We start from the raw sequence: 21,228 nt of genomic DNA, 5'->3' as shown, positions 1-21,228 counted from the left end.
TCCTGTTTTCATTAAAAAAATATATATATTTGTACTGATTTGAGAGAGCAAAGGAGGAGAAACATCAATGATGAGAGAGACTCATAGATCGGCTGCCTCCTGCACGCCCCACACTGAGAATCGAGCCCACAACCAGGCATGTGCCCTGACCTCCTGGTTCATAGGTCAATGCTCAACTACTGAGCCACACTAGCTGTTTTCATTTCCATGAGTGACATGATACATTATAAATAGTCCTTTATTATGAGTTTATAGAGTGCTTGATACAGAAAATACATTTCATTTAAAATATTTCCTAAATATAAGCAATTTATTGATTATTGCTAAAATAATGTTCACATTCAACCTTTAAATCTGAGGAAAGCACTCCACACGCGCACAGGACTCGGTCAGTAGTCTATTAGTGCTGCTCACCACATGCCGTCATCGTGTAAACGGTTTTCAAATGAGGGAATGATCTAGAACATCCACGGTGAAAAATCCTACCCTTCTCCTACGCCAGCAATACTCACTATGGGTTCTCAGATCCCCACTACGGCCTGGTGTGTGCGGCCACCGCCTCTCCACTCCCTGGTTCTAAAGCCACAACACGAAGCAACAGCTGCCGCTCGGCCCCGGCCCTGCAGGTCTCCAGTGTCCCGTGTCACGCTACCCTGATCACGTGCTTGTCAGCAGCAGGCCTGGCGCCGGGGCTTCACTCCGCCCTCGGCCTGGAGAAGAGCTAGTGGTCCCACTCTCCAGGGCTGTCCTCCTCCCCCTCCTCCCCCTCGTCCCCCTCTTCCTCCTCCTCCGAGTCGGCAGACACTCTCTGGATTCTCTGGAGCGCAGCCTTGATGCTCGTCTCCAGGTCGCTGGCCGGCTTCCTGCTGGGGCTCGGGCCAAGGTCGGGGTGAACTTTCTTCAGTGTGACGCCCTGCCTTATGGCCGCCAGGATGTGCTCGTTGAGGGAGGTGCAGGGAGGGGCCGGCGCGGGCACTTCCACCTTGTGGAGCGGGGTCCTGCCGCGCCTCAGGTCAGCCAGCACCTCGTCCATGGACCCTGAAACTGAGCAAACAGAGCGAGTGACATCAAGAAGTCCTTCTCTCCCCCGAGGTGCCGGGGTGTTTCTGTATTAAAGTCACACACAGTTAACGCCATGACTTATACGGACGATCCGATCATCCTTCCCTTAAACAGAAGTGCTCTCCCTGCGTGAATCCAGGATAGTTCGATCGCGGGTACTTTATCGTGAGCCCACTGGCAACTCACAGGCACCGTCGTGCACACCTTTGGTTAGAACGGAGGCTGACACACTGGCGTGTGATCCTGAGGCGTTTCGGGTGCTGGGGGTAAACCACCTGATCCCATGGGCGTGATTCAGATACTTCTGAACCTCCACCTCCTCCATTCCCCTTCCCACTCGGAGAGAAATCTATTTAAAAAAACGAACCCCGCTGTGTTTCTCTCGCTTCAGTTCTGGTTATTCGTCAGTGATGACTAATGAGTCGGTGTGACAATGAAGCGGGTAGGTTTCCACACAAGAAAAGGCTTGAAGTAAAACTTTAATCAGCACCTCAATGAGCCCAGCGGGGGCGGCCCTGGCCCGTCTCCCCCTGCAGCGTCTTTAATCCACCCACGTCTCCGGAGGTAACTTACACGCTCTATTCTCGAGGGTGTGAAATGCTGTCAAAATACAAATTAGATCAGAGTTCCAGAGCCGTGGGGAGCAGGAGCTTTTTTTGACTCTGGCGCCCTGAGACCCTGGGCTGGGGAGACCCCTGACCACCTGCTGGGGAGTGGGGCCGCCTGGGGGCACTGCCAGGGCTCTTCCTGGAAGGCTTCAAGATGAAGAGTCGTTTCTAGTTACGGACTGAGGCCAAGTGATGGCTAAAAAGAATACTATCTCGCCCTGGCCGGTTTGCTCAGTGGATAGCGCATCAGCCTGCGGACCCAAGGGTCCCGGGTTCGATTCCGGTCAAGGGCACGTATCTCGGGTGCAGGTTCCTCCCCGGCCTGGGCCCTGGTCGGGGCTTATACAGGAGGCAACCAATCCATGTGTTTCTTTCACATCAATATCTCTGTCTTTTCCTCTCTCTTCCACTCCCTCTAAAAACCAATGGAAAAACATCCTCGGGTGAGGATTAAAAAAATACTACTACTTGAGCCGATAACTTGTTACTGTGGTCCTCTTGTAGGAGCGCGAGGACAGGTCTGCAGTCAAGGGCCTTTCCTTCCTCTTTCCCGCGGAAGGAGGCATTGTGGGAGGTGCACAGGGCTTCCCCTCACTGTGCGCCTTGCACCCAGGCTGGAATGAGGCACCCACAGCCGGGCTCCAGGCGAGGCGCCGGTCGCATGCTGTCCCTCCCCATTTAAACGACGTTGCTGGTGTGGCTCAGTGGTTGAGCAATGACCTATGAATCAGGACAGGAGGTCACGCTTCAGTTCCCAGTCGGGGCACATGCCTGGGTAGGGAGCGTGCAGGAGGCAGCAGATCAATGATTCGCTCTCATCATTGATGTTTCTCTCTCTCTCTCTCCCTCTCTGAAATCAATAAAAAATATATTTAAAAAAATAAATAATACCTTCTCTCCCAACTTTTTTTGGGGGGAGGCAACCAAAATTTTTGGTGGCCTTAAAAAGGTAAACATGAAAGTAAACAAATGATGTTGTTGCAAACCCCACGGTAGGGCCGTGTGGTCTCCACCTGATAGTGTGGACTTTTTCATTTGTACCTGGTTCTAGGTACAGTGACACCTTGAACTCAGAATAACCAAAATACTCAATTATCCAGAACCACAGTTTGAAACTCTTATATTTCTACCATTCGCATCACCTCTCACAGTACCTGTGCATGTTCTAGGTCAGGGGTCCTCAAACTTTTTAAACAGGGGGCCAGTTCACTGTCCCCCAGACGGTTGGAGGGCCGGACTATAGTTTAAAAAAAAACTAGGAACAAATTCCTACGCACACGGCACATATCTTATTTTGAAGTAAAAAAACAAAACAGCAAAAACACCCGCATGTGGCCCGCGGGCCGTAGTTTGAGGACGCCTGGTCTAAGTGGAGAGGCTCAAAGCTTAGTCTTGAAAACAAATGTACACAGCATTTTGCTAGGATCTCTCTCTCTCTCTCTCTCTCTCTCTCTCTCTCTCTCTCTCACACACACACACACACACACACACACACACACAGGGCATTAGGCTAGAGTCTGGGCCGATTTAAGCCAGGGTCCTCAGTAGTCAATGTCTAAACCTTAATTAGGATTACGAGTTAGCACTATAGCCCTCGTGTATTTGTCCCACTTCATTTTAGAACGATTTCCTGCAGGAAGGTTTCTCAGTCTCCTGGTTAGTCCACAAGAAGGGTCTTCCGTATTCTGACTAATATTCCCAACCAATCTTCTGCTTAAGATGCCACAGTCAGCCCTGGCCAGTTTGGCTCAGTGGATAGAGCGTCGGCCTGCGGACTGAAGGGTCCCAGGTTCGATTCCGGCCAAGGGCACATGCCCGGGTTGTGGGCTGGATCCCCACTAGGGGGCGTGCAGGAGGCAGCCAATCAATGGTTCTCTCTCATCATTGATGTTTCTATCTCTATCCCTCTCCCTTCCTCTCTGAAATCAATAGAGATATATTAAAAAAAAAAAAAAAGATGCCACAGTCAATTATGTAAAGGCTTCTGAGGGGCAACAGTAAGTGTGATTCAAAGCAACACTGAATAATGGGCAAGCAGCAGAAATCAGACACACACTGAAGTTTTAAGAAACCAGAAATCGCCTCAGAGATTCCAAGTCATGTGACCATTAAATGTATAGAGGTGGTTTGTTCCAGATGAGGTAGCGTTTATCAAACTGATTGAGGCTATGCTAATTTCCCCCCAAAAAAGGTAACATTGAAGGTGGCAAGTACTGGACTATTTCAAGATCGCAGAGAATTCTGGAAAAGAATTTGACTTGAAGACGATGGCTGCTAACGCTACAATGCTCAACTGCTCAGCCAGCCACCGGGAGCAGGCACAGGATTCTGGAGGATTACCTGGGCATTTAACATGGCCTGAGGAGTCACGCAGCCTTTCCGCAGGCGAGTCACACACGAGAGGAAGTGGCTGGTCACCTTGTGCTGAAGTCCTGAGGTGTGAATTCCGATGATTCGCAGATTGAGAAGAAAAGGACGAAGCCAGGAGCGGAGGTGCTGGTGGAGGCGGAGGTGGAGGCGGGGGAGGGGGGGGAGGCGGCGGGGGAGGCGGTGGGGGCGGTGGCGGCAGCTCCTCCCTGGGTTTGGACTGGGTTTGGTCTCCAGCTGGAACAGCCATCTGCACGGGGACATTTCCAGGGCAGTCTCGGCACTTGGGGGGTTTCACGTTGCTAACGTCGTAGGAGGGAGCACTTCTGGTTTTCCTGGAGGACGGATGGACGAGCGCCTTCCCCTGAGAGGCCGGGGAGGCGGCCGGCTGGGGCAGTCCACCTGGCAGGTTTGGAGCCTCGGGTTCTGGGCGAGGGGTTTTCGGTGCAGGCCGGCCGGGGCCTCTCTGAAAGTGAAAACTGTGGTGAGAAACTTGCCGCAAATGCAAACCATCAAAATGCCGGGACTCTCTCTACACCAGTGGTCGGCAAACTCATTAGTCACCAGAGCCGAATATCAACAGCACAACGATTGACATTTCTTTGGAGAGCCAAATTTTTTAAACTTAAATTTCTTCTAACGCCACTTCTTCAACATAGACTCGCCCAGGCCGTGGTATTTTGTGGAAGAGCCACACTCGGGGGGCCAAAGAGCCGCATGTGGCTCGCGAGCCGCAGTTTGCTGACCACGGACCTACACAATGAACACAAAGAGTTTCTGGGCACGGATTGTTCTAGTTCACAAAGCGGCTCCTTCCCACTTGTGCAACCACTAAGTCTATTAAAGAATAAGCATTTGCCCGGTCAGCGGGGCTCAGTGGTTGAGCATCGACCTATGAACCAGCGGGTCACGGTTCAATTCCCAGTCAGGGCACGTGCCCGGGTTGTGGACTTGATCCCCAGGGTGGGGCGTGCAGGAGGCAGCCGGTCAGTGATTCTCTCTCATCACTGATGTTTCTCTCTCCCTCTCCCTTCCTCTTTGAAATCAATTTTTAAATTTTTTAAAAAAGGAATAAGCATTTATATACTTTCATATGATGTTTTCTCTGTAATAAAATAGATATGGGAGGATACATATAAGAATATTCATCATAATATTTTTAGTTTGAAAAATCGGAAACTATTTATAAACCATAGGAAGTTAGCTGAAAAAATTATGGTGAATTAATTTAAAATATTAGGCAATCACAAAAAAATTATAAACAGTACAAAGTCTGTGAAACAGCGTGGAAAAATACAGATGACGCACTATTAAATTTATAACCATACAAAAAACACATCTATGAAAAATACCAGTAGAGTGGACCTCAAAATGATAGTTATAACAGGAATTATGGATGTTTCTTTTCTCTAATATTTAGGCTTAGAGTAAATTTTGCAATTTAAAAATGTGAATTTTAAAAGTTCTGGCCCCTCAGGTGTTCATTTGATAAAGAAAAACCTAACCTTACAAAGAACTAATCTGGAGGGTTGTAGGTCCCTAATGAAGACACCGATCAGCCAATAAAACAATATTAATACTATAGGCCATTACAATGAACGAAGACGTATACAATAGGATACTACTATTGTAAACTTAAACAAAAAACAGCCCGAGCTGGTTCAGTTTTAGTGGATAGAGTGTCGGCCTGTGGACTGAAGGGTCCCGGGTTCGATTCTGGTCAAGGGCACATGTCCAGGTTGTGGGCTCGATCCCTAGTAGGGGGCATGCAGGAGGCAGCCAATCAATGATTCTCTCTCCATCATTGATGTTTCTCCCCCTTTCCCTTCCTCTCTGAAATCAATAAAAATGTATTTAAAAAAACATACACACCAAATTTATAACACTGACATTTACGTGTAAACTTAAAACACACACAAAATCGCAATTCATGATAAACTCAGAGTATTTGTCTCTCCCACGTTGTTCTAAAGCGTTTCAAAACAAACAGCAAAGCAGTGGCCACAAGCCCCCCACCGCGCTGATGTGGCCACCCCCCCTGCAGTTTTCGATGAGAGAGCAGGCGCGTAGAACAGAGTCCCAGAAACTGGCCAGACTCCAGGGGTCGTCCAACCATCCCCCAAGGTCAGGGCTCCCCCAACCACCTGAGCGTTCCCTCCGTGCACCAGGGCGGCGCTGGTCTCTGTCTGAGATTGCTGGGCAGTCTGCCTCCCTGAGGGCTCACCCAGAACAAATGAAATCCTTGTCTCCCCACAGCCCTTTGAAATATTTAAAAACAACTTGTCTGGGCTCCACAAGTACCACCTGTCACATGAGTTCCCGGGTCGTCTTGTTCCCGCTTCACTCCCAATGTGCCCAGGCTTTGTCCCCTTCGCTTGTGGCACTTCTTGGTACACACAGCGTTCCGTCCACAAAGGACGCTACTGTTCTTCCTAAACTCGTGAGTTTTTCCGCAGCTTCATCCCAAGTGATTCGCACGAAACTGAAAGCAACTCAGTTCTCAGGGTTCTCTCCCCTCCACTGAATCACACACACACTCCTTCCCATCACACCCTGTAAAGGTTTATTTCTGGACCCAAAAACCTAAAACTTAAACCAATTTGAGGTCAACTGGTTAGATTTTTTTTTTACCTCCTTGTTCCAGCTTGCTGAGCGCTTAGGTGGCCGGATTCTCCCACCTGCCATCTGTCCAACCTCCCACCTCCGCACCCTCTCTGATCACTGATCACTGATCTGACTGGTCCAGGGCTAAGGAGCTGGCTGGCGTCCCTCGAGTCCCCTCCTCCACACTGATCCCACTCCTCTAACCACCCTGTGCTGACAGCTCACCACCAGTTACTCCCAGCCATTGGCTCCCTCCTGCTGGTACTCGGGTAGCTCCCCTTCCATGCCTTCTTCCTGCTTCCCTTCACGCCCAGGCCCCCCGTCTGGAATCTCTGGAGGTGTGTCTGGGCATGCGTACTTTTTAGAAGCGCCCAGGTGCTTCGGATGTGCTGCCCAGGTTGGGAGTCCCTGCTGTGGCTCAGGGGTTAGAGACACCGCTCTGTACAACCTGGAGCTACGTCCTAGAACCACTCTGAGCCTCGGTCACTCATCTGTAAAGGGGACAGGAGTCTCTTACAAGGTCGTTTCAACAATTAAATGAGAATGAAGCGCCTAGCACCGTGCCTGGGATGAGAGGCACTCGGTAATGGTCAGAGTAGTGTCTGTCATGGTTTTTCACTCGTTGGGATCACACAGCACACATTTAGTACCTCATTCCAGAGGCCTGTCTGGACTGGGCTAGTTTTTCTTTGGGGACAACAGTAAACGAGTCTTTATTATGATGGTGCATGCAGGGATGTGTGATAAGAACAGGTTTATGTTTTATATTCAACAAGTTTAATGTTATTTTTAAATAAGTAACTACTTACTTATTTAAAAAACCTATTCACTTTTTAAAAATCCTCACCTGAGGGTATGTTTATTGATTTGAGAGAGAGAGAAACATCGATGTGAGAGAGATGCATCAAAATTGGTTGTCTCCCCCGTGTACCCCAACTGGGGCCAGGGATCAAGCCTGCAACCGAGGTATGTGCCTTGACCGGAATCGAACCTGTGACCCTTCAGTCCAAGGGCCGATGCTCTAACCACTGAGCAAACAGCTAGGGCCCTATTCGCTTGTAATAGAGCACTTAACTATACTCACGTCACAAAGTTTCCTTGATTGCATTTTTAGAGAATTCTTTATTGCAAATGAGGAAAAGCCAGCTAAAGTTGAGGGTCATTTAACTTCTTCAGTTTTCCCTGTCAAAACATCTCAATATTCTAATATTGTCAGCTTTTATCTATACACTAAAAATAATGGCATTTGGGGAGCACTCTGTGTTCCAAATGATCTATCTGTTTGCGCTTCATACTTTTCTCCGAGAAGACGTAGGCAAGGCGATTGTTTCTGAAACTTACCTCTTTAAATGCTCTCAATCGTTGCAGTGTCTTCTGGCGTTCTTGGCTTATCCATTCTTTTTTCTTTTGCTCCTGCTCTTTCATCTTGTCTCTTTTCTGTATTTAAACAAGTATGTATTTGTAAATTCCTCAAAATAAAAGTCTTGGGAGAGAAAGGGGCCATAACCCGACATTATCACCTCCCCTCCCACCACCCCTGTGTCCGCAGGCATGGGCTACACTCGCCCCCGGATGGAGGCAGCAGCTGCAGGTCCAGTTAAGCGAGTGTGTCACATTATGCACATCTAAAATATTTTTCTTTCACTACTCACCACCTGAATACTATGGTGCTGATGGAAATATCTGATACTTTCTTCAGCCTGTTGCAGTCGGAGCCGATGGTTTTCTTTGCACTGATCCTGGTGGGAGAATACAAATCACATACGTGGTTTTTACTATCGCTGTGGGCTGTAGCATAAAAGGTTAAAAGAAAAAAGCATTGCATTTGGGCTGCCATGGAAGGCATTCATTCGTGAGTAGGAGTTTCTGGATTCAATATCAGCTCAATGATATTGCTGCCTCCTCTGTCCTGTGACAGGAGCTGATGGCGCTCGCAGGAATCAGTTGTGTCCGATCAGAAGGGCCACAGATTTAGTGCTTTAAGAGATGAAAAAGGGAATTCTCCAACTAAGGGGGAAGGAGGGAATATGCAAGGGTCCCCCATTCTTAAATGGGAGGTGCCCTAAGAATCTGTTTCAATGCTGCTGTTTAAAGCACATTTCCCCATCATGTTTTCACTAATAGCAATTATACTTCCAAACATACCTACATAAGCAATATGCAACCTACAACTACCTGAAAAGTCATATTAAAAACTACATTTCAATGATGTTTAGCCATTCTTGGCATGTTACCTTTTTATACAATCGCTAGAGGCCTGGTGCACGAGATTCGTGCACTCGGGGGTGTCCCTCAGCCCAGCCTGCACCCTCTCACAGTCCAGGAGCCTTCGGGGAGCGGGCCTAAGCCATCAGTTGGACATCTTTAGCGCTGCCGTGGAGGCAGGAGAGGCTCCTGCCACCGCCGCTGCGCTCGCCAGCCGTGAGCCTAGCTTCTGGCTGAGCAGCGCTCCCCCTGTGGGAGCACACTGACCACCAGGGGGCAGCTCCTGCATTGAGCGTCTGCCCCCCGGTGGTCAGTGCATGTCAGAGTGACCAGTCATTATGCCCTTCGATCGATTTGCATATTAGCCTTTTATTATATAGGATGGAGTTTTTTAAAATTGAGAAAAAAATCACTGAATATAAGGATTGAAATGAGCAAAATATTATCTCTGATTTTATAATCAACAATTTACACTAAATTTTAGAATTCACTGTAGCTGATTAGAAGTTTTTACTTATTGTGATTTAAAAATATACCCGTGTATGTAATAGGCACTCAACAAAGAGCTGCTGAATGAATTAAAAATCTAGAGATTATGATAAGTGCTTAAATCCCCAAAGAAACAAAAAATCATTTTAAGAAAAACTCAGAAATATATTGGAATTGCAGCTACTGGTATCCATTATCAACACACACACAAATCAGGTAAAAGCCTTATTCCCCATCGCTTTATCTTTCATGACAGAGAGATGCCTGGGAAAGGAAGCAGGCCGCCCGGCGCCCACCTTTCTGTTCCTGAGATGGGCTCTCCTGGCGCAGATCCGGCCCCGCTTACACTCCAGCTGCCGGCACTGCCGGCTGAGCTCTTGCAGCTCCAAATTCTTATGGTCCTGCAGCCCCTTCATGGGATCAATGACTCTCAGTTCCTCTGGACTTTCACATGGGTCATAATAGACAACTTCATCCTGTTTATCTAAAAAAACATATTTAATGATTTGTTAAAGACATGTTTTATTATAAAAAAATTACCGTATTTTCTGGCATATAAGACAACTTTTTAACCCAGGAAAATCTCAAAAGTCGGGGGTCTTATACGCTGGAAAATACGGTATTTGGGTTTTAAGCAATCTGATATACATTGTCAGAGATTTTTCTAACCTACCGTATTTTCCGGCATATAAGACCCCCGACTTTTGAGAAGATTTTCCTGGGTTAAAAAGTCGTCTTATACGCCGGAAAATACGGTATGCATAAAATGTCTTAAATGTAAGGGAAGTAAAGATCACATGTAATCCCACCACCCAGGGAGAAAGACACACACACACACACACACACACACACACACACATCACTTACATAGCTACACATATCAATAAACAGTTCTAAAAGAACATTTTCCACGTGATGGAAATATAATTTTAATGGCAACACAGTATTCTCCAATTTAAACAGTCTCTGTTGTTAGAATGTTCCATTGTTGGCAATTTCACTGTGATGAACATCTCTGAATATAGATCTTTGTGTTCATTTATTAATTCCTTGGCAGATGAATATTTAAGATTCTTGATAACTATCGTCAAATTGCCCTCCAGAAAGGCAGCTTACATTCTACCAGCAGTATATTATTGAGGAGCCTTAATGATATACAATCTTGATTACATGTTGATTTTTAAATAATATATGCATGCTAACTGTTAACAAAATCAAACCCTACAGAAGTACATAAAATAAAAAGTATAATTTTCTTCTTCCTTTCCCAAACCTTTGGAATCCCAACCTCCCAGAGGAAAACACTAACAATTTGGCATGCATCCTTCCAGATCAACTTTTTTTTAAATAAAATTTTTCCTAAATGTGTAAAATGCTTAGAACCTGAAACTATTATAAAGTTTTTTAAATACCTAGGATTAAATTAAATGTTCAGGATCTGTATGCAAAAAAAATTAGAAAACTTGGAGGCACTTTAGGGAGAAAAAGACTTAAGTAAATGGAGAGACATACCATGTTCTTGGATGGGAAGATTCAAAATTGCAAAGACGACAATTCTCCCCAAATTAATCTCTAATTTTAAGCACAATCCCAATAAAAATTCCGAGTGTTTTGCTTTTTGTTTTGAACTTGTGAAAATGAGTCTAAAGTTCATCTGGAAGAATAAAGGAGAACAGTCAGAAAACGTGTGGAACAGCAGAGTAACAAGGGAGGGATGTGCTTTACCAGCCACTGAAATGGACCTCCAAGATACAACAGGAAGTCTGGAGCCAGCACCAGAGCCACTCACCAATCAATGAAGGAAATTCATTTATAAATAGGTCAAAATAAATGTAACGATTCTAGATGAGACAGGCAGCAAGTCAAAGCAGTAGGGGAAAATGTTTTCAAAATCAGTGATTGGGACTGCTAACAACTTGGGGGGAAACATTAGATTCCTACCCCACATCAAAATGAATTTCATCTGGATTAAAGAGCTAAATGTTCCTTTAAAATTCATAAAAATACTATAAGGAAAAAAAATAAGTAAAATGTTGACACAATTTCAAGATGAGGAGGACTTTGCCAGGCATACCACCAAGGGCAGAAACCATAGATTTATTTGCCAGGCGTGACTCCAAAAGCAGAAAGATAAATAGATGGGACTTCATAAAAATTAAATATTTCTGCAAGGCAAGAAAAAGCAAACAACAGGGAGTATTTGCAACATACGACAAATAATAAGAGTAATAGCCTTAATATGTAAAGGAAACACAAAGAAAAACTAGCAAAGACTAGGAACAGGCACTTTATAAAAAAATATATAAATAACCAGTTAACATACAAAATTGCATTGAATGACACTTGTAACTGGAATAAATGAAAATTAGAATGCCCGGCCAGCAGGGCTCAGTGGTTAAGCATCGACCTATGAACCAGGAGGTCACGGTTCCATCCCTGGTCAGGGCACATGCCTGGGTTGTGGGCTTGATCCCCAGTAGAGGGCATGCAGGAAGCAGCCGATCAATGATTCTCTCTCATCGATGTTTCTATCTCTCTCTCCCTCTCCCTTCCTCTCTGAAATCAATCAATAGATATATACATATTTTTTAAAAATTAGAACATGCCATTTTTTTCTATCAATTAGGCAAGAATTTAAACGAATGGTGAAAGTATGGGGAAACAGGTATTTTCATAATCTGCTGATGGGAGTGTCATTTTGTACAACCTATCTAGAGGACCATTATGTAGTATGAAATTTAGAAATTAGAAAATAACAGAGGTGAGGAAAAATATGTATCAAATGATTGTTGTGTTGTTTTAACACATATTTGTCAAATGGAAATTTTGCATTGTCCTTGACCCAATGACTTCATCTTTAGAAATTTATTCCAAGGAAATAATCTGTCCTATACACACACACAAACGCAAACACATGTTTATAGGACGGTTCTTCACTACAGTGCTGTTCACAACAGTGAAAAACTGAACATCACAGTTGGTATATCCATATAATGGAATACTATGCAGCCATTAAAATTTTTGAAGATTTTTATTACCTACTCAAATGGAATGTTGATTATTATATGTTAAAGGAAAAAGAGAATACTGAACAGGATATATAGTTGTCGTTTAAAAACTGATATTTATATACATCAGGCTACCAAGCCAGTCAACAAATTGTTACCACTAAGTATCTCTAGCTGATGGAACCGGGGTAATAATGGTTTTCCTTTCTTTGTTTTGCTGTATGTTTAACAATGACTATATTATTTACTATTTGAATAATAAAAATGCTGAAGGGAAACTAGGAAATTTCAGCAGGCATTTTATACAATTTACAAGAAGTAACTGATAACATGGTCTGTATTTCCTTGAATGTGTAATTTAAACATTTTAATATACATATTTTAAGTATAAGTTTTACCTTTTATAAGTCTTTTAATAGAGTCCAACTGTGTAATAAGTAGTATTTCTTCATATTTTAATATCTCAAATTGAATCTCATATAGTTCTAATTGAACTTCATGATATTTTATTTCTAGTTCATCTACAACGTTTATATTTTTTTCTTGTTCTGGAAGGTCTTCCATCTTGTTTACATGGAAAAAGAATAAGAGCAAGGTAAAGTATTTAGTACACTGAAAGCAAACTGCAGAAGCACTGGAGCTATTTTCTATTCCTGGCTCAGTACCAAATACGAAAAAGCAAATTGAGAAGAAACACTCCTCCATTTCATTTCATGGAACAAAAAAGCCCCATTAAACATTTTTACCAATACTTCATCTCATCCTTGAAACATATGAAACATTCAGGTTTTGAGAAAAACAAATGGCAGTGAGGTCTTCACAGTGTGTTCTGCTTTAACATCATAACATCGCGGGAAGAAACTTACGTGACTATGATCCTGGAATGAAGCACCTCTGACTATAAAGTCGCGCTGAAAATCATGTTATGTTAATTTTAAAGTATATTACCTACTTCAGTACTGAGCTCAATGGTATCATCAAGTGAATTTTACAACATAACATTTCAAAGCCATCTTGAGCCAAGGGAAACTTTATGGCCCTCTTTCCCTAGTCCTGAAGTTCTCATCAACCAAAAGATGGTGTTGGAATACGAAAGGAAGCTCTTTCACACTGGCCAGAAGGAAAGGGGATATCTAAAATTAAAGTCTCGCGCTAGCTGGTTCGGTTCTGTGGACAGAGCGTTGGCCTGCGGACTGAACGGTCCTGGGTTCAATTCTGATCAAGGGCACATGCCCTGGTTGTGGGCTCGATCCCCAGTAGGGGGCATGCAGGAGGCAGCTGATCCATGATTCTCTCTCATCATTGATGTTTCTCTCTCTCTCCCTCTCCCTTCCTCTCTGAAATCAATCATCAATAATCAATCTATATAATAAAGAGGTAATATGCAAATTGACCCTCATGCCCTTGCACAAGATGGCCGCCCCCCATGTGGTCAAAGATGGCCACCACAAGATGGCTGGCAGGGGACGGTAGTTGTGGGCGATCAGGCCAGCGGGGCGGGGGGGGGCAGTTGGGGGTGACCAGGTTGGCAGGGGAGGGTAGTTGGGGGCAACCGGGCCAGCAGGGGATCAGTTAGGCGTCGATCAGGCTGGCAGGGAGTGGTTAGGGGGTGATCAGGCTGGCAGGCAGGTGAGCAGTTGGGAGCCAGCAGTTGCGGATTGTGAGAGGGATGTCTGACTGCCGATTTAAACCGGCAGTTGGACATCCCCCGAGGGGTCCCAGATTGGAGAGGGTGCAGACTGAACTGAGGAACACCCTGCCGCCCTGCGCACGAATTTCGTGCACTGGGCCACTAGTGTAAAATAAAACCCTAATATGCAAATTGACTGATCAGCGGAACACCTGGTCGCTAAGACACACACTGACCACCAAGGGGCAGACGCTCAACGCAGGAGCTGCCCCCTGGTGGTCAGTGCGCTCCCACAGGGGGAGTGCCGCTCAGCCAGAAGCCGGGCTCACGGCTGGCTAGCCCAGCGGTGGCAGGAGCCTCTCCCGCCTCTGCGGCAGCGCTAAGAGGCAGCAAGCAGGCGGGCAGTAAGGAGCGAGGGTTCACGGACTGCAAGAGGGCACAGGCTGGGCTGGGGAACCCCCACCCCCGGTGCACAAATATCGTACACCGGGCTTCAGGAAAAATATATTTTTTTAAATAATAAAAGTCTGTTTCTAAAACAAAGTCACCTTTATGCGTCTTACCTTCCCCTGAATCTCAGCTCTTTTGTGGTCTAAACACAGCTCCTGGGCTCTCATGAGCTGCAGTGTCTCCCGGGCTAACATGAGCTTGAGTCTTTCTAGCCTGGGAGTTGCTGTGGCCCAGGCAGCCTGGCCAAACCTCTTCTCATCCTGTTCCATTTGTTTCTGCATCCCTGTCGGATTATAACGAATAAAATAAAACGTAAGTACAGCTCACTACAAAGTGAAAACTTTATCCTGAGCTAATTCTTTATCCCCTCCCATATGACCTGCAAAACATCCTTTTTAAAAGAAAGTTTATTTTAATGACTTTTTTTTATCACACAGATAATACATGGTCCTTGGTATAAAATTTCAGATATCTGATTGTTTTTTAGAACAAAGCAAATAATCATGAATCTCACCTTGTAATTGCTTCTTACATTTTGGTGCATATACTTCTAGACTAGATAGACAAGGTTGTAGAGATAGTTTGACCAAGAAAACCCCACAGGGTAGGGTGAGAGTAGTTTTACAGTTGTTCATACAGAAAATAATAGCCTGGCTGGTGTTGCTCAGTGGTGAGCGTCGACCTATGAACCAGGAGGTCATGGTTCAATTCCCAGCCAGGGCACATACCTGGTTGCAGCTCGATCCCCAGTAGGGGGCGTGCAGGAGGCAGCCGATCCATGATTCTCTCTCATTATTGATGTTTCTACCTCTCTCTCCCTCTCCCTGAAATCAATAATAAAATAAAATAACTTATTAAAATAAAGCAAAAATATATATATAATAATTAACAAATAACACAAGGATAAACTTGTTTCACGTATTCACAACTGTAAATCTACCTTTGCCCCACCCTGTATATCTTATTTCGCTTACTGTATCGTGGAACTCTTGCCATTCATAGAACAGAGAATCATGCTTCGTAGCCGTGTGATATTCTATTGTATGAATATACTATGATTTAACAAACTGGTTGACAATGTTTTTTCCTCTTTGGAACTACCATCAACAATGATTTAAGGTAAAAGACAAACATCCCTTACCCAGCCCATAGGGCTGGCAGGGTCTCATCCTGCGGTCTTGCCCGCGCGTCTCGCCCGCACACTCTCCCCCCACGTTCTCCGCACTCTGTCCCAGCCCCGCGGCGTTCTCAAAGGTCCGCACGCTTGCCCGGCTCCCTCACACCGAGGGCCTTTGTCAGTGCTGTTCCTTCTGCCTGGAACACTTCCCTCACCCTGCTCTGCTCTCAAGTCCCATTTGCCCTTCAGGTACCAGGGCCACTGCCACGTCTCGAAGGCCCCTGCTGCCCACTCTGGTGGAGTCTAAGTTTCCTCTCAGCTCAGAGCCCCCTATTAATCTTCTTCACGGGCTTGTTGCCCCTGCCAGTTCCCCATGCGTGTGGAGGAACGTGCAGCTGAGATTTATCTCCCTCGGCACGCTGGTGGGTGTCTGTGTACGCGCAGCCTTATACTGAACCCCCAGGACCTAGTGCCTGGTACTAAAGAGACACTCAGATGTTTCGTTTTGTTTTTAATAAAATGAAAACTGCATATATGTTAGTTAGTGTAGCATCTTAAGTGATTACCTGCTAGTGCTTTTACTGTTTCTTTAAAATAATTCACTGTGATGTCCTGAATAGAGACTATCGCTTCGTCAGCCTGTCTGGCCCACTCCTCGGCTTCCTTCTGCAGAGCCACTATCCTTTTAGGACCCAGATCGTCCTCATCCAAGGATTTCTATAGGAAGAACGGAAAATTGCACAAGTAAGAAAGAATAGCAATGTACGGACTTTGGGAAAGTGAAAGGAAACTGGTCGCGTGGATGATTTCAACTACATTCATTGCTACTACTCAGTCAATAAAATTTCATGAATTCAGCAAGTCCTTATTGAGAATGAATAAGGCTCTAAGGTGGCTGGAAGTCAAAGGGATTCTCTGGGGCATTAAGGGGAAAAAACAACCCTACTTTTACTGTGCATTACAAGAGTAACTTTTTCTAGAGAGGAATGCAGTCAAGTTATGTTTCTCTGTTAATAATAATACACAGTTTAAATGAGATCTGTGTTAAGCACTCAACATGGGCCTGGTACACAGCACTCAAGTGTTAGCTGTTGCTATGGTTTCTTTCAGGAACATGAAGCTTTTCAATAGGATGATTCTTTTCTAAAGGGGAAAAAATAATACAATAACCCAACAGAGCCCGGCTGGCATGGCTCAGTGGTTGAGCGTCACTGACCCATGAACCAGGAAGTCACGCTTGGATTCCCAGTCAGGGCACGTGCCTGGGTTGCGGGCTCAATCCCCAGTGTGGAGCATGCAGGAGGCAGCTAATCAATGATTCTCTCTCATCACTGATGTTTCTATCTCTCTCTCCCTCTCCCTTCCTCTTTGAAATCAATAAAAATATATTTTTTAAAAATAACCAAAAGATAGTAAAATCTGTACATTCATGATTATGGCATGTACTCTCTCATACGGCATCCAATTCTTCTGCAAAGGTAGTAATGTAAGAAATATACTCAGGTGAGCCATCAGAGAAATGTAAGTCAAAACTACAATGATCGCCGAAACCGGTTTGGCTCAGTGGATAGAGCGTCGGCCTGCGGACTCAAGGGTCCCAGGTTCGATTCCGGTCAAGGGCATGTACCTTGGTTGCGGGCACATCCCCAGTAGGGGGTGTGCAAGAGGCAGCTGATCGATGTTTCTAACTCTCTATCCCTCTCTCTTCCTCTCTGTAAAAAAATCAATAAAATATATTTAAAAAAAAAAAAAAAAAAAAAAACTACAATGATCTACCCCTACAGATCCACTCAGATGGCTATAATAAAAATGACATAATACCAAGTATTGGCAATGACGTGGACAAATTGGAAACCTCATTTACTGCTGTTGGGAATGTAAAATGGGGCCCTGGTTTTGGTAAACAGTCTGGCAGCTGGTTTCAAAGGTTAAGCATAGAGTTACCACATGACCCCAGAATTCCTAGGCAAGAGAAATGAAAACACCTATCTACATAGAAACGTGTACACAAATGTTCATAACGGCGTTATTTACAATAGCCCCAAAGTGGAAACCCACAAGTCCATCAACTGTTAAATGGATAAGTTGTGTTTCCTTATAGTGAATATTATGTGGCAATACAAAGAAATGAAGTTCAGACACATACTCCAACATGGATGGACCTTGAAAGTATTATGCTACATGAATGGAGCCCGACCCCAAGGATCACATACTGCATGAGCCACAGAAGGTGAAATGTCCAGAAGAGGGAAATCCGCAGAGGCAGAAAGCAGTCTGGTGGTTGCCCAGAGTTGGAGGAAAATGGGGAGTGACCGCTAACGGGCAGAGTTTCCTTTTGGGGTGATGAAAACGTCCTGGAATTAGACGGTGGTGATGGCTGCACAGCTCTGAAAATACCAAAACCCACCGAACTGTGTACTTCAAATAGATGGATTACATCTCAATAAAGCTGCTATTTAAAGAAAGAAAAAAAATATATGTAGGAAGTAAAGATTATCCAAATAATACTTTTGAAATAAGGAACAGAACAGGTTGGAGTGGCATGTGTTTCATTAAAGATGATGTCATGTGTACAGTACAGCAGCCTGGCGGAGGTCGCAGGTGTGGGAGGCTGGCCCAGGGCAGGGGACAGAGACCGGGTGATCACTCTGATGTCTTCTGTTTCCGGTGGGGTGAGACCCAAGGAGCGCTACGGAAGCCCTGGGCTCAGATTAGTTTGTAACACTGGATGGAAATGACACTCTTCAAACTAGGGTCACAGGGCTCAACGAAGCAAGAGGGATGACAGCATCTACTAAATTAAATTACTGAACTACAACCCAGGGCCTGCTGCTTAAAGTTTCATCCTGTTTCTCAGAAATTTGCACGTGTCCTTAGGGGAGGAAAATAAGCTAAATAAGCACCATATCAAAAAGAAGTAATCAGCAAAGAATGTGTTTAATCCTTGAAAGTCTGCAGAAATCTGAATGTATTAAGAAGATGGCCCATGCAAAATGTTCTTCATTTTTACATCACTTTTTAAAAATAATATCTCTACAATATCATCTAAACATAAGGGTCGCCCTAGTTGATTTGGCTCAGTGGAGAGAGCATCGGGCCTGTGGACTGAAGGGTCCTGGGCTCAGTTCTGGTCAAGGGCACATGACCAGGTTGTGGGCTCGATCCCCAGTGGGGGGTGTGCAGGAGGCAGCCAATCAATGATTCTCTCTCATCATTGATGTCTCTCTCTCTCTCTCTCCCTCTCCCTTTCTCTCTGAAATCAATAAAAATATATTTGAAAAAAATAAACAAACATAAGGGTGAACCTAATAGGCCAACACAGATGGAATCTTAAATGTGACTAAAGAAATAATATGTGACAAATTGCTCTAGCTCGTTTGGCTCAGTGGATAGAGCGTCGGCCTGCGGACTGAAGGGTCCCAGGTTCGATTCCAGTCAAGGGCATATACCTTGGTTGCGGGCACATCCCCAGTAAGGGGTGTGCAGAAGGCAGCTAATCGATGTTTCTCTCTCATCGATGTTTCTAACTTTCTATCCCTCTCCCTTCCTGTCTGTAAAAATCAATAAAATATATTTTTAAAAAAGAAATAATATGTGACAAATAGTAAATCAGATAAAGTAAAAACATAAAGAAAACATACCAAAATATCACGCTTACATGAAGTTGCAACTTCTCGCATATCTCTAAATGGCTTCAGCAAATACTGGAAGAACATGGTTGCCACGGTAACAAATTCCTGGTATACTTCATCTTCTTCTCCATAAACTTCCATTAATGCCACCATGGTGTTGGCTCTTTCATGGCCTTGAAGAATCTGGAAGGCAAAAAGCAGGTAAAGCTCAAGTATGGACAGTGTGAGGTCAGACCAAACAAACAGAAGTAAAGACACCTTAATGTTCTAAACTTCAACAGATCAGGGGGAAAGCAGAGTCCACAATTTTATCTTAACCGCGTACAAAATACTCAGAGAAAAAGAGGACCCGAAAGACTCAGCAGATATTAAGTGGTGATCTCTGGGGTGTAGATGGTGGATGATGTTTCTTCACACCACTTTTCTGAGGATAAAGGTTTCGTGATGCTGCAATTATAGAGGTGCCTCCAACTACCTCTCTGGTGCACAGAACTCTCTCAGCTCTTCTGGTTAAAAGTGCCACCAACCAGTTTGGCTCAGTGGATAGAGCGTCGGCCTGTGGACTGAAGGGCCCCAGGTTCGATTCCTGTCAAGGGCATGTACCTTGGTTGCGAGCACATCCCCAGTAGGGGGTGTGCAGGAGGCAGCTGGTCAATGTTTCTAACTCTCTATCCCTCTCCCTTCCTCTCTGTAAAAAAATCAATAAAACATATTTTTTTAAAAAATAAAATTGCCACCAAGCCCTAGCTGGTGTGGCTCAGTGGCTAGAGCGACGGCCTGCAAACTAAAGGGTCCCAGGTTCCATTCAGGTCCAGGGCACCTGCCCCGTGCCAGGCTCGATCCCCAGTAAAAGGCGTGCAGGAGGCAGCGGATGGATGTCTCTCGTCATGGATGTTTCTATCTCCCTCTCCCTTCCTCTCTGAAATCAATAAAAATACATTTTAAAAAAAATAGTGCCACCAAGCCCCCAGCAGAGTGTGGGCTTTCCTATCTGCAGAGCGTTTCTCCCCACACTGGGCAGAAAATAAACTGCGCTCCCATTTAACTTCATGCGTCCTCTCTCCGGACCTCCAGGGCGCCCCATAGACCCCCCCTGGCTGCTCCCGGCAGGTGATCTGCACCTGTGACCCCCGCGCCCCGTTCTCCCCATCGGACCATGAACTTGCTCCTCCACAGTCCGGATGTCTTGGAAGACACCCCCTCTCCCCCTTTTCGCCCTCTGATGGCCCAGGGACACTAACGAGGAAGGGGAGGGGGCGCGCCGGCGTACCTGCTGCAGCCGCGCGCCCGCCTCCGCCAGCCGCGCGCGCAGGGCGCGCTCCCGGAAGGCGCGCGGGCTCTCGCAGTCGGGCGCGCCGCCGTCGGCCGGAAGTAGCGCGTCACGCACGGCCGCGCCGCCGCAGCCCTCGGCCGCCAGGCCCAGGTAGCGCTCCAGCCGCGCGCACAGCTCCTGCAGCGCCGCCTCGCCGGGGCCCGGGCGCGCCGGCCACACGAGCGTCCACAGGCCCCAGGCGCCGCCGCCGCCCGCCTCCAGCTCCGGGGGCAGCGGCGGGAAGCAGCACTCCAGCGGCGGCCACAGCGCCGCCAGCTGCTGGTGCGCGCCGCGGAGCCCGGCGGCCGAGAGCAGGCCGGCCCAGCTGGGCGGAGACCCCGGCCGGCTCCCCTCGCGCCGCCGCTGCCGCTGCGCCGTGCGGTCGTGACAGGTCACCGCGAACTTGCCCTCCGCGTCGTTCCAGGCCACGAGGAAGCGCAGCTGGTGCCGCTCGGGCTCGGCGAACAGGTCCTCGCGGACCGGAACCCATCCCTCCAGGCTGTCGGGCTGCTCGTCCTCCATGGGCCCGGCGGTCAGCGGCCCGGCCGCCTCTCAGCCCCTCGGCAGGACCGTCCGCGCAGCGACATTTTCCGCTGGGCCGTCATCGCGTCAGCGCGCCCTCCGCCGCGCCTCCTGCGCTGCTTCTGAATGGCTGTGTGCGGCTGGGAGGCTTCCAGCGGCGTCCGGGATTGGCCGATTCCCCCAGTGGGCGGGCCCGCGACAGCCAATGAGAAGGCCAGGCTC

At 46.4% G+C, this 21,228-nt stretch overlaps 1 protein-coding gene across 2 annotated transcripts; it reads right to left on the bottom strand.

Annotated features, from left to right (window-relative positions):
* Window positions 1-291: 291 nt before the first annotated feature.
* On the bottom strand, window positions 292-21,017 carry WHAMM (WASP homolog associated with actin, golgi membranes and microtubules). 2 transcript variants are annotated; one of them, XR_013813141.1, is made up of 11 exons: window positions 20,443-21,017; window positions 19,182-19,355; window positions 16,107-16,257; window positions 14,537-14,706; window positions 12,742-12,907; window positions 9,632-9,819; window positions 8,294-8,380; window positions 7,983-8,078; window positions 4,011-4,503; window positions 590-1,044; window positions 292-559 (listed from the first exon to the last, which is right to left on the bottom strand). XR_013813141.1 is itself a non-coding variant. In XM_079764021.1 (10 exons), the coding sequence occupies exons 1-10, from the start codon at window positions 21,004-21,006 to the stop codon at window positions 722-724; spliced, it is 2,412 nt and encodes an 803-aa protein (XP_079620147.1). In that variant the 5' UTR covers window positions 21,007-21,017; the 3' UTR covers window positions 292-721. The 2 variants fall into 2 exon arrangements, 1 of the variants encoding a protein (XP_079620147.1); XM_079764021.1 differs by having other exon boundaries at window positions 292-1,044.
* Between the last annotated feature and the right edge of the window lie 211 nt (window positions 21,018-21,228).

The sequence above is a fragment of the Cnephaeus nilssonii genome (assembly GCF_951640355.1).
Source record: "Cnephaeus nilssonii genome assembly, chromosome: 24".
Taxonomy (NCBI): Eukaryota; Metazoa; Chordata; class Mammalia; order Chiroptera; family Vespertilionidae; genus Cnephaeus; species Cnephaeus nilssonii.
Note: the sequence above shows the minus strand (reverse complement) of the source record. Positions and strands in the feature narration are given on the sequence as shown.